The 14,929-nt window shown below is 35.1% G+C and overlaps 1 protein-coding gene across 1 annotated transcript in view; it reads left to right on the forward strand.

Moving 5' to 3' along the window:
• LOC107741384 (T-cell surface antigen CD2-like) overlaps positions 1–14,664 on the forward strand; it is a 38,353-nt gene extending 23,689 nt beyond the window's left edge. Inside the window, exons 2-6 of the mRNA XM_016554090.1 lie at positions 4,116–4,433; positions 4,584–4,877; positions 8,088–8,195; positions 8,284–8,345; positions 14,487–14,664. Coding sequence (XP_016409576.1) covers positions 4,116–4,433; positions 4,584–4,877; positions 8,088–8,195; positions 8,284–8,345; positions 14,487–14,534 — 830 coding nt within the window. The 3' untranslated portion in view covers positions 14,535–14,664. The remainder of the gene's footprint in view (positions 1–4,115; positions 4,434–4,583; positions 4,878–8,087; positions 8,196–8,283; positions 8,346–14,486) is intronic.
• Positions 14,665–14,929: the final 265 nt, after the last annotated feature.

The raw sequence follows: 14,929 nt of genomic DNA on the forward strand, positions 1-14,929 counted from the left end.
ACTGAAACCATATTTTTCATATGTTTTATATACTGTACCAACTTAATTTAATTGAACTCTGACACAGTTTGAGATAAATGTATCAAACCAACTGTAAAATATTCAGAATATTATTCCCTATAATGCACAAGGCTTGTTTTTTTTCTGATTATGCCTTTACTGTTTTTATATATAACACTGAAATCATATTTTTTTCATATGTTTTATATACTGTACCCACTTAAATTAATTAAACTCTGACACCGTTTGAGATAAAGGTATCAAACTAACTGTTAAATATTCAGAATATTATTCAATTTAATGCACAAGGCTTGTTTTTTCAGATTATGCCTTTATTGCTTTTATATACAGTACTGAATCCACATTTTTCATATGTTTTATATACTGTACCAACTTAATTTAATTAAACTCTAACACAGTTTGAGATAAATGGATCAAACCAACTGAAACAATTTCTAAATATGATTCACTATAATGCACAAGATTCGTTTTTCAGATTATTATTTTTTTTGACAGTACTGAACCCGTTTATATCCATGAAACTTGAACACCATTTAAGATAAAGATATCACACCAACTGTATATTTTTCAGATCATTAATCTGATGTTTTTTCATATAGAGTAACAGATTTCAAATAAGATTACATAGACAATACAATAAGAATCTAACAATCATACACAAAGAAAGCATCTAAATGCATGCAGTTTCTGTAAATATTTATCTGTAATATTTTATCTTAATATTTTTTTTTAATTCTTTATAAGGTTTAGAGATTTCAAAAGTGAGTTTAATTCAATTTTAAAAATAGGATTGATGGAATACTATTTGCGAATGTTTGTTTGTGAATGAAATTTGTACCTATATAATAATAATAATAATAATAATAATAATACATAAAAAGTATGTTCCACCTTCTCTCGTTTTATTTCCTCGTCAACAACATAAATAAATAAATAAATAAATCTACATCTGACAGCTTCTGTTGTGCCCACGAAGCATGTTACACATGCCTGTATTTACTGAAAATAGGACCGTAACCTCAAATTGCTGTTAGCACAAATCGACAGAACACCGGGAGAGAGAGAGATAAGCCTAAATGTCTTACCATAGTCGAGTAAACACCAGAACAATACGGGGGGAATAAATAGAAGTCTCATTTTAACCAGATTTTCAAAAAAAAGTAAATAAAGGCAGATTTTAGTATTTGTGATGTTTTCCTTCAGTAAACCCGACGCCGTTGTGTGTCACCAATGAAAGTGAAAATGTAACTGGTTGGGAGACTCCCATACGCACTGCAGCACGATGACGTATGACGTTTTGTCACGTTCTTTACCCCGCATTAGTGCTGTATGTTAAGTGCTGTGTAAATACTGTTTGATGGTGTTAGTACATCATTGGTTTTGTTCGTCTACAAATTTAAAGGCGTATAGTATAGCCTATATTTGGGCGTTTTATTATTTTGGTTATAGACATTAATTATCTGGATGAATTCAAACATTAATAAGCTTTGACAGACAGAAACAAGAGAGTAAGAGACCAATGTATACCTTGATTATTAAGCCAGTGATATTTTCAGTTAAATGTATGTAATCGTTGTAACATTTATTATGTAGAGGACTTGATTTTGACTTTAATCTTTGTCCAGGAAGATGGGCATCCCAAGTGCTAGTACAACTTTACAGTCTCTGCATGTGTATAAAATGCAATTAGCATCTTTCTTCATTCACAACAGAGCTATTGAAATCGTCAAAAAGATATCTTCAAATAAACAAATATATAAATAATACACTGAACAAAATTATAAATGCAACACTTTTGTTTTTGCCCCCATTTTTCATGAGCTGAACTCAAAGATCTAAGACTTTTCTATGTACACAAAAGGCCTATTTCTCTCAAATATTGTTCACAAATCTGTCTAAATCTGTGTTAGTGAGCACTTCTCCTTTGCCGAGATAATCCATCCACCTCACAGGTGTGGCATATCAAGATGCTGATTAGACAGCATGATTATTGCACAGGTGTGCCTTAGGCTGGCCACAATAAAAGGCCACTCTAAAATGTGCAGTTTTATCACACAGCACAATGCCACAGATGTCGCAAGTGTTGAGGGAGCGTGCAATTGGCATGCTGACTGCAGGAATGTCCACCAGAGCTGTTGCCCGTGAATTGAATGTTCGTTTCTCTACCATAAGCCGTCTTTTTTATATTTATTTGGCTGAAAAGTGCATTTTAAATTGCAAATCACAAAAAAAATTAAAAATAAAAATGCCACTCTGATATGCCAAGCCAAACCGAAAACCATAGTTAAAAAACTGATGTATGTATTGAACCGTGGGCTAACTGTATTGTTGCATCCCTAATACACAATTCATTCAACATTGTTCTACTTTTAGCCAATTTACAAAGTCAGGCAATTATGTCGCAAAAAGTATGTTAAATTATAAAAATAAACAATGTATTCTTAATAAGGGCCAGATGAACTACAGCATCATATCATATGCAAATACAGCATGTGAACTGGGAGGGTCAAACTGTGTCAGGGGAGGATTCACACAACACATTGGCAGTTCTACTGTGTTTTCAGCACATTTTGTTATTAGACATGCTGGTGAACTTTTGAAGAAAATGTCTCGCATCTCTTTTTTGTTCTGTTTGTGCTGGTGGAATCTAATTGGTAAGTGTTTATTATATGTTTTGTTTTGTTTTCATCCCAGAGTAATAACTGCTCTGCTACACTCAAAAAAGGTAGAAAAACTGTCACTGAGGTGGTACACTTTAGGTACTAAAAATACATTTAATATTATATGGTTTTTTTTATGTTCATATGTTCAATCTGCAATAATTATCATGTATTTGTTTAATAAATGTTAAACATTGATTTCCTCTAAAACAGATACCTTTAAAACAAATTAAAGTTTACAGATGTGTTGCACCATAAGGTTGAAGGATTAAGCTGACATCTAGACTAAATCATGCTTTAATTAACAATTCTATTGCACCAATCTTTAAACTTTGTTTAACAATAAGCAGACTTACATTTAAATAAATCCTGTCTCTCCATTACTTTAAAGTAATCTCCTTAAGGAAGTCACATGACTGCAAAAGTTGTTGCTGTTTTTGGAAACATGTTTGTTTTGCATTGTTTATGATTTTAATGCACTAAATAGGCTGAAATGTTTAGTATGAAAATCCACTATATTACTGTGTGTTGGATGCTGTGCTTTTTAAAATGGACATTTGTGAAATTAATAATAAGAATAAGAATAAAAATAAGAATAAGAATAAGAATTCTTATGGTAGAAAACACTGTGGCATTAGGCTTCTATGAAGGGGGTCCTGCAGGGTTCAATGCGTTCTTAACATTTTTGAAGTTATTTAAAAAAAATATTCCATTCCGATATTGCGTACATTAGTTACTTTTTATGGAAAGTAATGCATTATGTTACTTTTGTGTTATTTTTGTCACCTGGGCTGGGCTTACATATTTGTCTTTAATAACAAACAAACAAACCAAAAGTTATATTTTTGTCATCTGTGAAGGCCCTTTCACACCAAGAGTGAAATGAGTAAGCCTCAGGCTGAAGGAAGTGCCTCTTCCTCAACACTTCTTCCAATTTCTCTCAACACGGGGACAGAAGAACCGTCAGTCAATAAATAGTAAAAACAACATAACCTGTGTTACTTATTTGAAAAAGTAACTCAGATATTTCACTGTAAATTTAAAAGTAATGTGTTACTTTAGTTACTTGAATAAAGTGGTCTGAAAGACGTCTCATATGATGCCTAGTTATCTGTCCTTATTCATAAATTACACTGCCATATTATTCCATTATTTGACACTATAAATATATTTTCAGGCAATCTGTAAGTGCTGCTGCAAGGTTTTTTTTCTTCTGTCTGCTTGATACTAATAGTCTCTCTTTAATGGTAGCAGTGTATAAAGACAGTTGACACTGTATTTATCTTTATGTGCAAGAGCTACAGTACTTATACAGTATCAGACAGAAAGTTTCTGCTTGTCAGTCAAAAAGGAAATAGAATATGTTTTGCTTCTTAATTACAGCGGTCTACCATTTAATTACCTTAATCAGTGTAAAATCTGTTTATTCTCCAGGTGTGTTTGGTGAGTCAATGTTAGTGATGGAGGGATATTCTGTCACTCTAAACACTGATGTTACTGAAATACGTGAAGATGATGACATACTGTGGAAATTTGGAGTTGACAACTCTCTCTTAGCTGAAATCAGTCGAGAGAAACAAATCTTCTCCACATATGATGTTCCTGATGGGAGATTCAGAGATAGACTGAGGCTGGATCATCAAACTGGATCTCTGACCATCAAAAACATCACATCTGAACACGCTGGATTCTATCAACTAGACATAATTGGAGTAAAATGGTCATCAAAAACATTCAGTGTTTCTGTCTATGGTGAATAGAAATCATTTGTCCTGTCTTTTACATATTCTTGTTTTATAGTTTGAGGTGTTGGATCATTTAAACACTCACTCAACACACTGAACAGAAAATAAAATTGTGTACATTTAACCATATTTCAGTTTATTTTCTCATATTTTGCAGCTCGTCTGCCTGTTCCTAACATTACCAGAAACTGTTCATCATCATCATCATCATCATCATCATCATATTGTTCATTGGTGTGTTCAGTGGTGAATGTGGGGCATGTGACTCTCTCCTGGTACAAAGGAAACAGTTTATTGTCCAGCATCAGTGTGTCTGATCTCCGCATCAGTCTCTCTCTACCTCTGGAGGTGGAATATCAGGATAAAAACACCTACAGCTGTGTGCTCAACAATTCATTCACTAACCAGGCTACACATCTGGACATCACTCAACTCTGTCACACATGTGCAGGTATGGCTGTAGTGATATTAATGTTTATTTGCTGAGCTGATCTATCTGTTGTTTAATGACTTACATTAATGTCTCTCTTTTACTCTCATTCATATCCTCCAGTCTCATATTCGTTGATAGTGCTGATCTTTGTTGCTGCTGCTGAATCTCTGTTGATTGGTAGAAGACACTGTGGCATTAGGCTATTATGAAGGGGGTCCTGAGGGTTGTTGTAGCTGCAGGGTCCAATGAGTTCTTAACATTGTTGGGGAAAGTTACTTTTAAAAGTAATCCATTTTAATATTGCATTACTCCATAAAAAAGTAACTAATTGTGTTAGTTACTTTTTTATGGAAAGTAATGCATTATGTTACTTTTGTGTTACATTTTGTCACCTGGGCTGGGCTTGCTTATTTGTTTTTAATAAGAAAAAAAATAGTTCTATTTTTGGCAACTAAAGGCCCTTTCACACCAAGAGTGAAATGAACAAGCTTCAAGCTGAGAAAACAAAGTTACTTGCATTTCCTTATTTAAAAAAAACAAACAAACAAACAAACAAAAAACTAAAATATTTAACTGTAAATTTAAAAGTAATTTGTTACTTCAGTTACTTGAATAGATTTATATGATTATGTAACTGGGCATGGTTATCTGTACGTTTTCATAAATTATGCTATGCCATCTTCATCCATTATTTGATACTATAAATAGATTTTCAGGCAATCTGTAAGTGCTGCTGCAATGTTTTCTCTGTCTACTTGATACTAACAGTCTCTCTTTAATAGTAGCAGTTTATAGTCATATTTCTTTATCTGCAAGAGTTACAGTACTTATATCAGACAGAAAGTCTGCTTGTCAGTCAAAAAAGAAAATGGAATACGTCTTGCTTCTTAATTACAGTGGTCTACCTTTATAATTACCTTAATCTATGTCAAATCTGTTTATTCTCCAGGTGTGTTTGGCGAGTCAGTGTCAGTGATGGAGGGAGATTCTGTCACTCTAAACACTGATCTTACTGAAATACATGAAGACAATGACATTCTGTGGAAATTTGGAGCTGACAACTCTCTCATAGCTGAAATTAGTCGTGAGAAACAAATCTTCTTCACGTATGATGATGTTCCTGATGGGAGATTCAGAGACAGACTGAAGCTGGATCATCAAACTGGATCTCTGACCATCACAGACATCACAACTGAACATGTTGGACTCTATAAACTGGAGATAACTGGTGCAAAATGGTCATCAAAAACATTCAGTGTTTTTGTCTATGGTGAGTAGAAATCATTTGTTCTGCCTGTTACATATTCTTGATTTTATAGTTTGAGGTGACATCATATAAACACTCACTCAACACTGAACTGAAAATTAAATTACTGTGTAAATGTATCCATATTTCAGTTTGTTCCAGCGTTGTGATATTATAGTGATTTGGGTAAATCTAAGGGGCAGTCTTTTGTGTCAATAATTTATTATTTGTTCCAGAGCAAATAGTTTTGCCTGAGGGCAAAGTCTGGTAACGTGATATTTTATAGAACTTTAATGCTGTGTATCAGATCACTGCCTTTGTACTCTGACTGAATTGCCTAGCAAATTTTATGATGGCTGTTGTTGCTTATTAAATATTTTTATTCGATAAATAATATGTAATATAAATAATAGTTGTATTTAATAATAGTATATAGTATTGAGAAACGGTGTGTTTGTGTTCTTGATGGTGATTTTATTCTGCCATTAGATGGCAACAAGAGACTGTCTTTATGATTGAGTCAGCAGTAAGAAGTTATACTCGAACTAACCTCTCCAGTTTTAAAAGAACACAATGGATTAATACCTCTTAGTTTCAAAATACTTACAGTAAATAATTTTAAAATTTCCAGGTTGCTACCCCTTTATTTCCCAAACTTCGCATATTATACCCTTATACCAACACGGAGGTAGGGCTGGGTATCGAGTTCGATACTTTTTAGGCACCGACCGAATTGCCTCGATACCATCGAGTATCGAAAAACATCTCGTCGTTTCATTCAGTCCGCGTCAAGTCGAACACACCTACTAGTGTACACCAGTTACACCAGATTCGGGTGGGAAGCGTGCAATCTGCGATCGCGTGCCATTGCAGACGCTCGCGAAAGCATGCAATCGCTTTCTTATGCAGCTGTTTTTACGGTTTCACTTTCGCAATCGATCGGGTTCAGCAAAGAGAGAAGAGGATGGAAGGAGGGGCACAGCCCGCGAATTCCCCACCCCCCACCCACCACTAGATGTAAGGCTACATTTACACTGGTGCGTTTTTGTTTTAAAATGAAAACAATCCTTGTCATACTGGCATTTACACTGCGTTTCAAGCCGGCTTTCCACTATCTCCGACAAACGACAAGCTACAGACCGGAAGTTATTCCTTTCCAGTGGAGAGTAGTGCGCAAGCTGCGTGGAGTTCCGATCATATGCAGATGTCCGTTCATACTACACGACCGAAAGCGCCTGTTACGTGACCATTCCTGCACACTGTAGCATCACGCTACATAAGATTTATATTCCGCTTTTACTCAAAACTCACTTTAAACCACCAAGGAGTGTTTTTAATAACTTCCGATTGCCGTTCAATGTAATGTTGCTGAAATTAAATATGTTATTATCTCTGAGTCAGAACAGCGATTGTGGAAGAGAGAACACAGGCAGACAGCGCTGGAAGCTGCTAATGCTCATCAGTTAATCAGTGGAAAATGAATAGGCATTATGATTCTGTCTGAGCTATGCGTTTTAAAACGATGCACTAGTGTAAATGTAGCCTAACAGATGTGTAAACTGAAGACTATTTGAGTTTTATTAAAACTATTTGCACTTATTTTGCATTTATTGTGTTAGTTACATTTTGTTCCTTTGTGCAGTGGCTCAGGAGATAAGTCTTTGAGTCTGTATAAACATCAACAAGCTGAAAAATAAAACCGAGTTTTTTTTTAGATAATGTAATCTTGTTAAAATTGATTTCATAAAATTGATATCGAAAAAAGTATCGCTCAGGAACCGGTATCGGTATCAAAAAATTTTGAACGATACCCAGCCCTACACGGAGGTACTGTATAGGTAGGTATACTATAATTACAAAAAAAGCTAGGCTGTAAATTGTTTATTTGTGTTGTAAATTGCGGGCTGATGTTTGATAATGTTTGTTGTAAATCAGACGAACAGATTCACTTACATTTAATGGTTCATTTTGATTCATTACAGATCAGGGCCTACATTTATTTTACATAGTGTTGGTCTCTGCTGCTGGATCTCTGTTGATTGTAGTTTCAGTCGTGATGTGCTGCATCTGCAGGAAATGTAGAAAAAGAGGTCAGGAGAACAAGCTGCATGGATATTTATTAGACACAGTTTTTGATATAACTGTTATTTTAACATGTCTGTATTATTGTTAATGCAGCCCAGACCCAAGAGGAAGACCGAATTGATTCAGCATTGTGTAAACCGAAAACAGAGAAAACGGTAAGATTATTCATGACTGTGTTGCAAGAAGATGTGTAGCAGTCAATCTGATTGAAGTTTTCTGACTGAAGTTTGCAGCATCAGATGCTCATTGAACAGACGTGCGTGGTCTATCAGCCCAACCACCTTTAGTGGGGAGCAGATCAAAAGGACAGTATTTTTTTTTTTCATGCTATCTACACTAAGCCTATACTGATTGCCCCTCAGTGTAAGTTTTTTTTTCTTTCCATGTTGCAGTTTTCCCATTATAATCAGTGAAACTGTATAGTTGCATTATTATGCATCTTTAGTTTACGAACAGACCATTTATATGTTTTGACGTGCTGCCGTCTGACAGAAAGGTGATTTATATTATTTGACGAGCTGCTGTCTGACGGAAAGATTATTTATTTACACATATCATGAATTAGGTGTTATGAATTGTATGTCTACATGTAAAACTTTTGACCTCTCTATACTAATTTAAAACATGGTTTGTTTATTAAAATCATAAGCTATGTAAAGTTCTACAAATAAATTGGTTTGTAATTCTGAAATATTCCATACAAAGTTTTATACTATTAGATTATCATTGGAGGGAAAGTAGGACACAAAGTTGTTAAGCCATGTTACCTGTGCTTATCTTGAGCTGCAGATGCTCTGTGGTTCATGATTATGAGGTGAAATGCAGTTTCAGCGGCCATTGGTTGATTTGTAGATGTGCTGTAACAAGTGTCTTTGCTGTTGCTTTTGTGAGAGAAACAACCATTTTCAGCCATTTAGCTGATGTGAGAAAACTTCAGATTTTGTAATGAATGGGGTGTTTGATGTCATTTCCTCTTGCTGTTTCATGTTAACATATGTTGCACATTAAAAACGACCCTAACCCTTAAAAATCATTAAAAAGCACCCGGTTTCACACTGCAAGCGTGAGGGGCGCGTGAGCAGCACCTATTTTTTTCAGCGTGCATGTTAACAAATGAGTGCATTCACACCGGCAGCAGGAGCAGCGCGTGAGTGTCAAGCACGCTCAATTAAAGTGACAGCACACTTTTGATGGACAAAATAAATATGATTTCACACAAAACGTGCTAAAAATGCTAATGCTATGTCTAGTGTGTTTTAACACAAATTGGAGTATGTCAGGAAAGAAAATGAAGAATCAAAAATATGTATAGAAGATTTAACCATTTTAACTTGATTTTAATTTTTAATTGCCATAAGCAAATTATAACTTAAAACATTTTATCAAACTCACAACGAACAATTCATCTTGCTCAGGATCTTAAGTTACAATGGAGTATATACATAAGAAATTCATTATTGACAGCTTCTGTAAATATTGTATTCTGTAAATATTGCTTACGTGTTCACTTACGATCAGGGCCGTCGCTAGTGGGGTGAAAGGTGGTGACGATTATAGGGGCCCATGGCTGAGGAGGGGGCGATCTCAACCGATCTGGGGTGCGTTTCCCGTACAATGACATAACTCGCTGATTAACCACCATAGTACGATGCATTGTTGTTGAAACGAACTAACGTCTCAGGTTACTTATGTAACCATGGTTCCCTGAGTAGGGAACGAGACACTACGTCCTCTAGGGGTCGCTATGGGGAACGCCTCGTCATGACCCGTGTCTGAAGCATACATTGAAAAAACACCAACTCGTTGGCCGGCGACAGCCATGACGTCACTACTGGTGCGACTATAGTATAAATAGGCGACGGGAGCTACACATCATTCACTTCTTCGTCTGAAGCTTGCGTTTTCAATGTATGCTTCAGACACGGGTCACGACGAGGCGTTCCCCATAGCGACCCCTAGAGGACGCAGTTCGAAGTTCCCATGAAAGGGAACTAGTCACGACCGTTTCCCGAACACGGTCGCGTCTCCGTCGTTTGAACCACATTAGTTCAACAACATCGGGCCATTGTTAATGAGGTCACACGCATGTGGCGGAGGAATAACTTCTGCTATTTAACCGATTAGACATCTCTAAGATGCTGCTGTATTGAACATGACACCTGATAATTAATTTATTATTTTTTGTTCCCTGTCATTTTGTTTTATTTGATGTTTGATTCATGGCGGGTTCCCTCTTACGTCATACTCCAGGGTTCCCTTCACTCTTCAAAAATACATAGATTAAAATGCATTTATATTTAGATAGAATGGAATATATAGATTGTACTGCATGCTAGCTTGCTTATTGTGCCCAATAGCATATTTATTTAAGCCCATGACCCTTGCTAACACGAAACTATGCTTCTAACCACAGGTCGAGAGCTGTAGGGGAGAGCGGGGCACAAAGTAACACTTTTTGACTTTCTCAAATTGTGTAAATCCACATTGGGTTCAGAGTATAATTTTTTTTATCCACAGTAATTTCACACTTGTCTAGTACAAATATGTCGCTTTGTTTCATAATTACAGTGTATACGTTTTTCTTTATTTACCCTCAAAAATTGGAAGTGAAATGTGACAACATGCCCCGTAGGTGGGGTACATTGTAACATCTGAGGGGCATTCTGAAAGATAGCGAAGCATTAAAAAATTATTTAAACTGATAAATAACAGACGGGAGATTAAAATAATAGCAGATTTGTCTAATTTTAAATGAGTAATAAAAACTGAGATGCATGTGTGGAAATATTTAAACCACGTGTTACAACTTACCCCGCGTTACTTTGTGCCCCGCGCTCCTCTAGTTCCTACCACATAAGTTTGCGACGCTGTTTGCGAAGTGTTTTTAAGCCTTGCCAATTTAAACATTCAAAAGAGTTTAAAGCATTCAAACACAAGACTTTTTCAAAGAAAAACTCAACTGAGTACTCGCGTGCCGTGTTCGGTGCGCACTCAGAGAGCCGCATCTCACAGACAGCAACACCGAACCGAGCTCTTCTTTCTCGTCCTCCTGCACCTGAACGAACAAATACAAATCGCAGTTTAAACATGCAAACAGAAAAAGACTTTTTTTTTTCTGTAATACTGTTAAACTTAAAGGAGTTGTTGTGGAGTGAGGGGGAACTAAATAGGTATTTAGGTATATAGTGTTTTTAATGTTTGTAAATGTTTCATTATATTTACTGGTATCCTTAACTGTCACCGTCCCACCTGTGGGACGCTTGGCGCTCTTTTTTGTTGTTTTTTTTCTCTATCAAATCTTTTAGTAATCATCATAAATCATATATCATTTGAAAGCTTAGAAGCCCAAGATTCATCCTGTGAAAACCATTTCGAAATCGGACATTGCGTTACCATGGAAATGGTACTTTAAAATCTTTTGGCGGTCTCCTCCCCCTTAGTGGGCGGTGTCAAGTGTCATATTAAAAAATGCATTACGCTCTTTTACAATCAAAACTTTTTATAATCGTGACAAAAAACATATCATTGAAAAGGTCTGAGTCTCAGGATTCCATATTTGGTGGTTATTTTGAGATAGAAGTAATATTGACAGAGAAATAGAAATCTAGACATTTGTGACAGAAAAATGCATTAAAAAATGTAATAGAGTTTGGATGGCACCCGGTGGCTGTTTGTGGTATAACGCCCTAAATAAAATCTCACAGGAACCTCAATTTTTTTCATATCAACTTTTGATATGAAAACAATTTTAGAGTAAAACCTGATATGTAAAATATTTATTATATATAAAATAAAATAAAATGAATATAGTGCATTTTCTTTACAGTCAATTTAAACTACTATAACTTTTTGATACTTTAATATTTTGAAAAAATTCCACTTTTGCGATAATTTGCTAATTTTCTTCTTTAAAAAGAGACAAACCTTATGTCTGTATTCCAAAGTATTCATAAATTACAACAATTTAAGTTTGGATCGTGCACCTGCATGCCTATTTAAAAAAATGGGGGGTGACAGTTAAAGGGTTAAAAGATGTGAAAGAGCCCAATTCAGCGGTGTTCACTGCGCACGCAGAAGAGACGCGTCTCAAAGCACTTGAACACCGAATTTGCCTCTTCTTGCTCTTGTACTGACAAATACATACAAAATGATGTCAAAATACCCGTCTTGGAAAGTCGGTTATGTCTAAAGTGAAAGTAAACAGTGGAGAAAGAAATCGGATGTGTATCATTATATTGGATGCATTGTCTCTTAAAGTGACTAATTTACTAGCTGCTGTCGGTGTCCTTAATGTTAATCCAAGAAAATGAAAGAAGGAAAATCACTCACTGCTCTTGACTGAATTACTTTGTAGTTTTAACAAGAATTAATCCACAGTCGAACCAAAAATTATTCAGACACCAGATATAATTTTTGACATTTTTTATTAGTTGGTGCAGGACACTATAGTTCATTTATGTAAGTGAGTATAGCTAAATAAAGTGAACTGTGACATATTATACCCAACAATTCTTCATACTGTGGACTACCAGTGAAATTGATAAAAAAAATGTGGGACCAAAATTATTCAGACACCTGACCTGACCATGTTTTGCTTAAGTGTTTTTTTCTTTAATTGCTAATGCGACCTTTTTACACCACAGACTGAACAAAATTAAGCATTGCTTGGTAATTGGTCAACAAAGTATTGATAGTTGTGTAAATATTTTCATACAGTTGTCTGAATTTTTGGTTGATGGTAATCCATTACATACCTTTTTATCAAAGTTTTCTGACATTATCAAGATTAATTTGTTCTGACACAGTTTAACTCTGCGTTCTTGTCATATTTTATTACCATTTCTAAATTATAGCAAATAAACTGTGATAATATGAGACATGTTGAAGGTATCTGAATAAATTTTGGTTTGACTGTAAATTTTATTTTACACTGAAGACTATGCAGTTCTATTTTACATTTAATTATTCGGTTTCTGTACTTGGACACCTACAAACTTGAAAAAACTTAAACATTGTGTAAATAGCACAAATAAATAAACAGAACTAATATACAAATTAAAGAGTTTCAAACAGGGCCCACTGGTACAACTTGCACTGGCGCCCCACAAACCCCAGCTATGGCCCTGCTTACGATTGACGTGACAAACTTACGCCTTTTATTTATTTTCAGTTCTTCAGTTACAGAAGCGGAGCTATAGACACAATAAATGCACATGAAATATACTGACATCTTCAACATTCAGCCTAATGCAAATATTATGAACACTCAACGTGTTCACCTTGGTTAGAAACCCACCTTTTCATTTTTAAATGAATCTCTATGAACAAATAATGACTTAAACATAATATTCTCACTTAACAATTAGCTAAAATAGAATGAATAATTATATTGATCCAGGTCTTCAGTTACAAAAACGGACAAGGCACAAATTACAAACAAGGACACGCAGACACACACACACACACACACACACACACAAAAAATCGTATAAATCATTTTGACAGCTTCTAAGAAAAATATTAAGCTTTAAATTACGATTGGCTAGAAACGCATAGCCTACTTTTTTATTTTTTTATTCAGCTCTATATAATAACTTAAAACATTTTGACATTCTTACTTAGCCTAACAATTAGCTTAAATCCAACGAATAATTCACATTTCTCCCAATCAGTTACAAAAACAGAGCTTAATCACAAGTAATTTACAAAAAGCATATTGATAGCTTCTATAAGAAATGGACATGGAGATTATGGACACACACTGAGCTACTTGGTTAATAGCACAAGTCTGGGTAAGCGGAAAAAGTATGTATAATAAAAAATAAAAAAAAAACTATAAACAGCACGTTCTATATTTGAGTATGACTGAAAGTACATGATAGGGGCTGTTTTTGTTGTTTACCATTTACACGCGAATCCCCGCATTAACAAACTTTCAAGACTTCAAAACATTCAAGTTTATAACTGACAAAACCTCTAAAAACAAATTTATAGCTGTCTTTGTAAAGAAATATGTAGCTTTGGAGCCGCTGCTGTGACGCTGTACAAACGCTTCCAGTGTGAATACTCTCGCGCATCTGTAGCTGTAGTTACGCTCACGCCGCTCACGCTTGCAGTGTGAATCGGCATTACGCACAAGATCAGCTTTTGGTTTAAAACTGATGGAAAAATACATGTTCTACTGATGATTTTAAAAGTAGTAGGCCTACTAACCTACCGAAGACAATTATTTTATAGAAGTAGCTCTGTTACACCAACACAGTTCCTGATTGATTGATTTTTGTGTTTTCTTGCAGAAACCAAAGATTGAGGCTGTGTATGGAAATGTCCCCAAAAAACAATGATCAAATACTGGAATTTTTGTTAGAACTCATACAGGACAATACCTTACCTTTTCATTCACATTAATTCTCTTCCAGGATGTCACTATTTTGTCTGTATCCTATCTTTTGGTGTTACTGTGATGTCTAAAATGGTATTTTAATTAAATTAGTGATTTACCAATAGCATATCACACAGAAACTCAACTAACATCTTCTTTTTAAGCCTATCATCACATGGAAATTTAGCTAACGTTCATTATTAAATCTTAATCACACCCATGCACTCCTTAGCTTGTCATTTAAATTTTTGTTTTATTCATTTTACAAAATATAATAGAATGTTGAGTGCACTGTATAGTATCACACACGTTTGTTCCCTTTCATGGGAACTTCGAACTGTGTCCTCTAGGGGTCGC

The sequence above is a fragment of the Sinocyclocheilus rhinocerous genome, unplaced genomic scaffold (genome assembly GCF_001515625.1).
Source record: "Sinocyclocheilus rhinocerous isolate Xijiao unplaced genomic scaffold, SAMN03320098_v1.1 scaffold406, whole genome shotgun sequence".
Classification (NCBI taxonomy): domain Eukaryota; kingdom Metazoa; phylum Chordata; class Actinopteri; order Cypriniformes; family Cyprinidae; genus Sinocyclocheilus; species Sinocyclocheilus rhinocerous.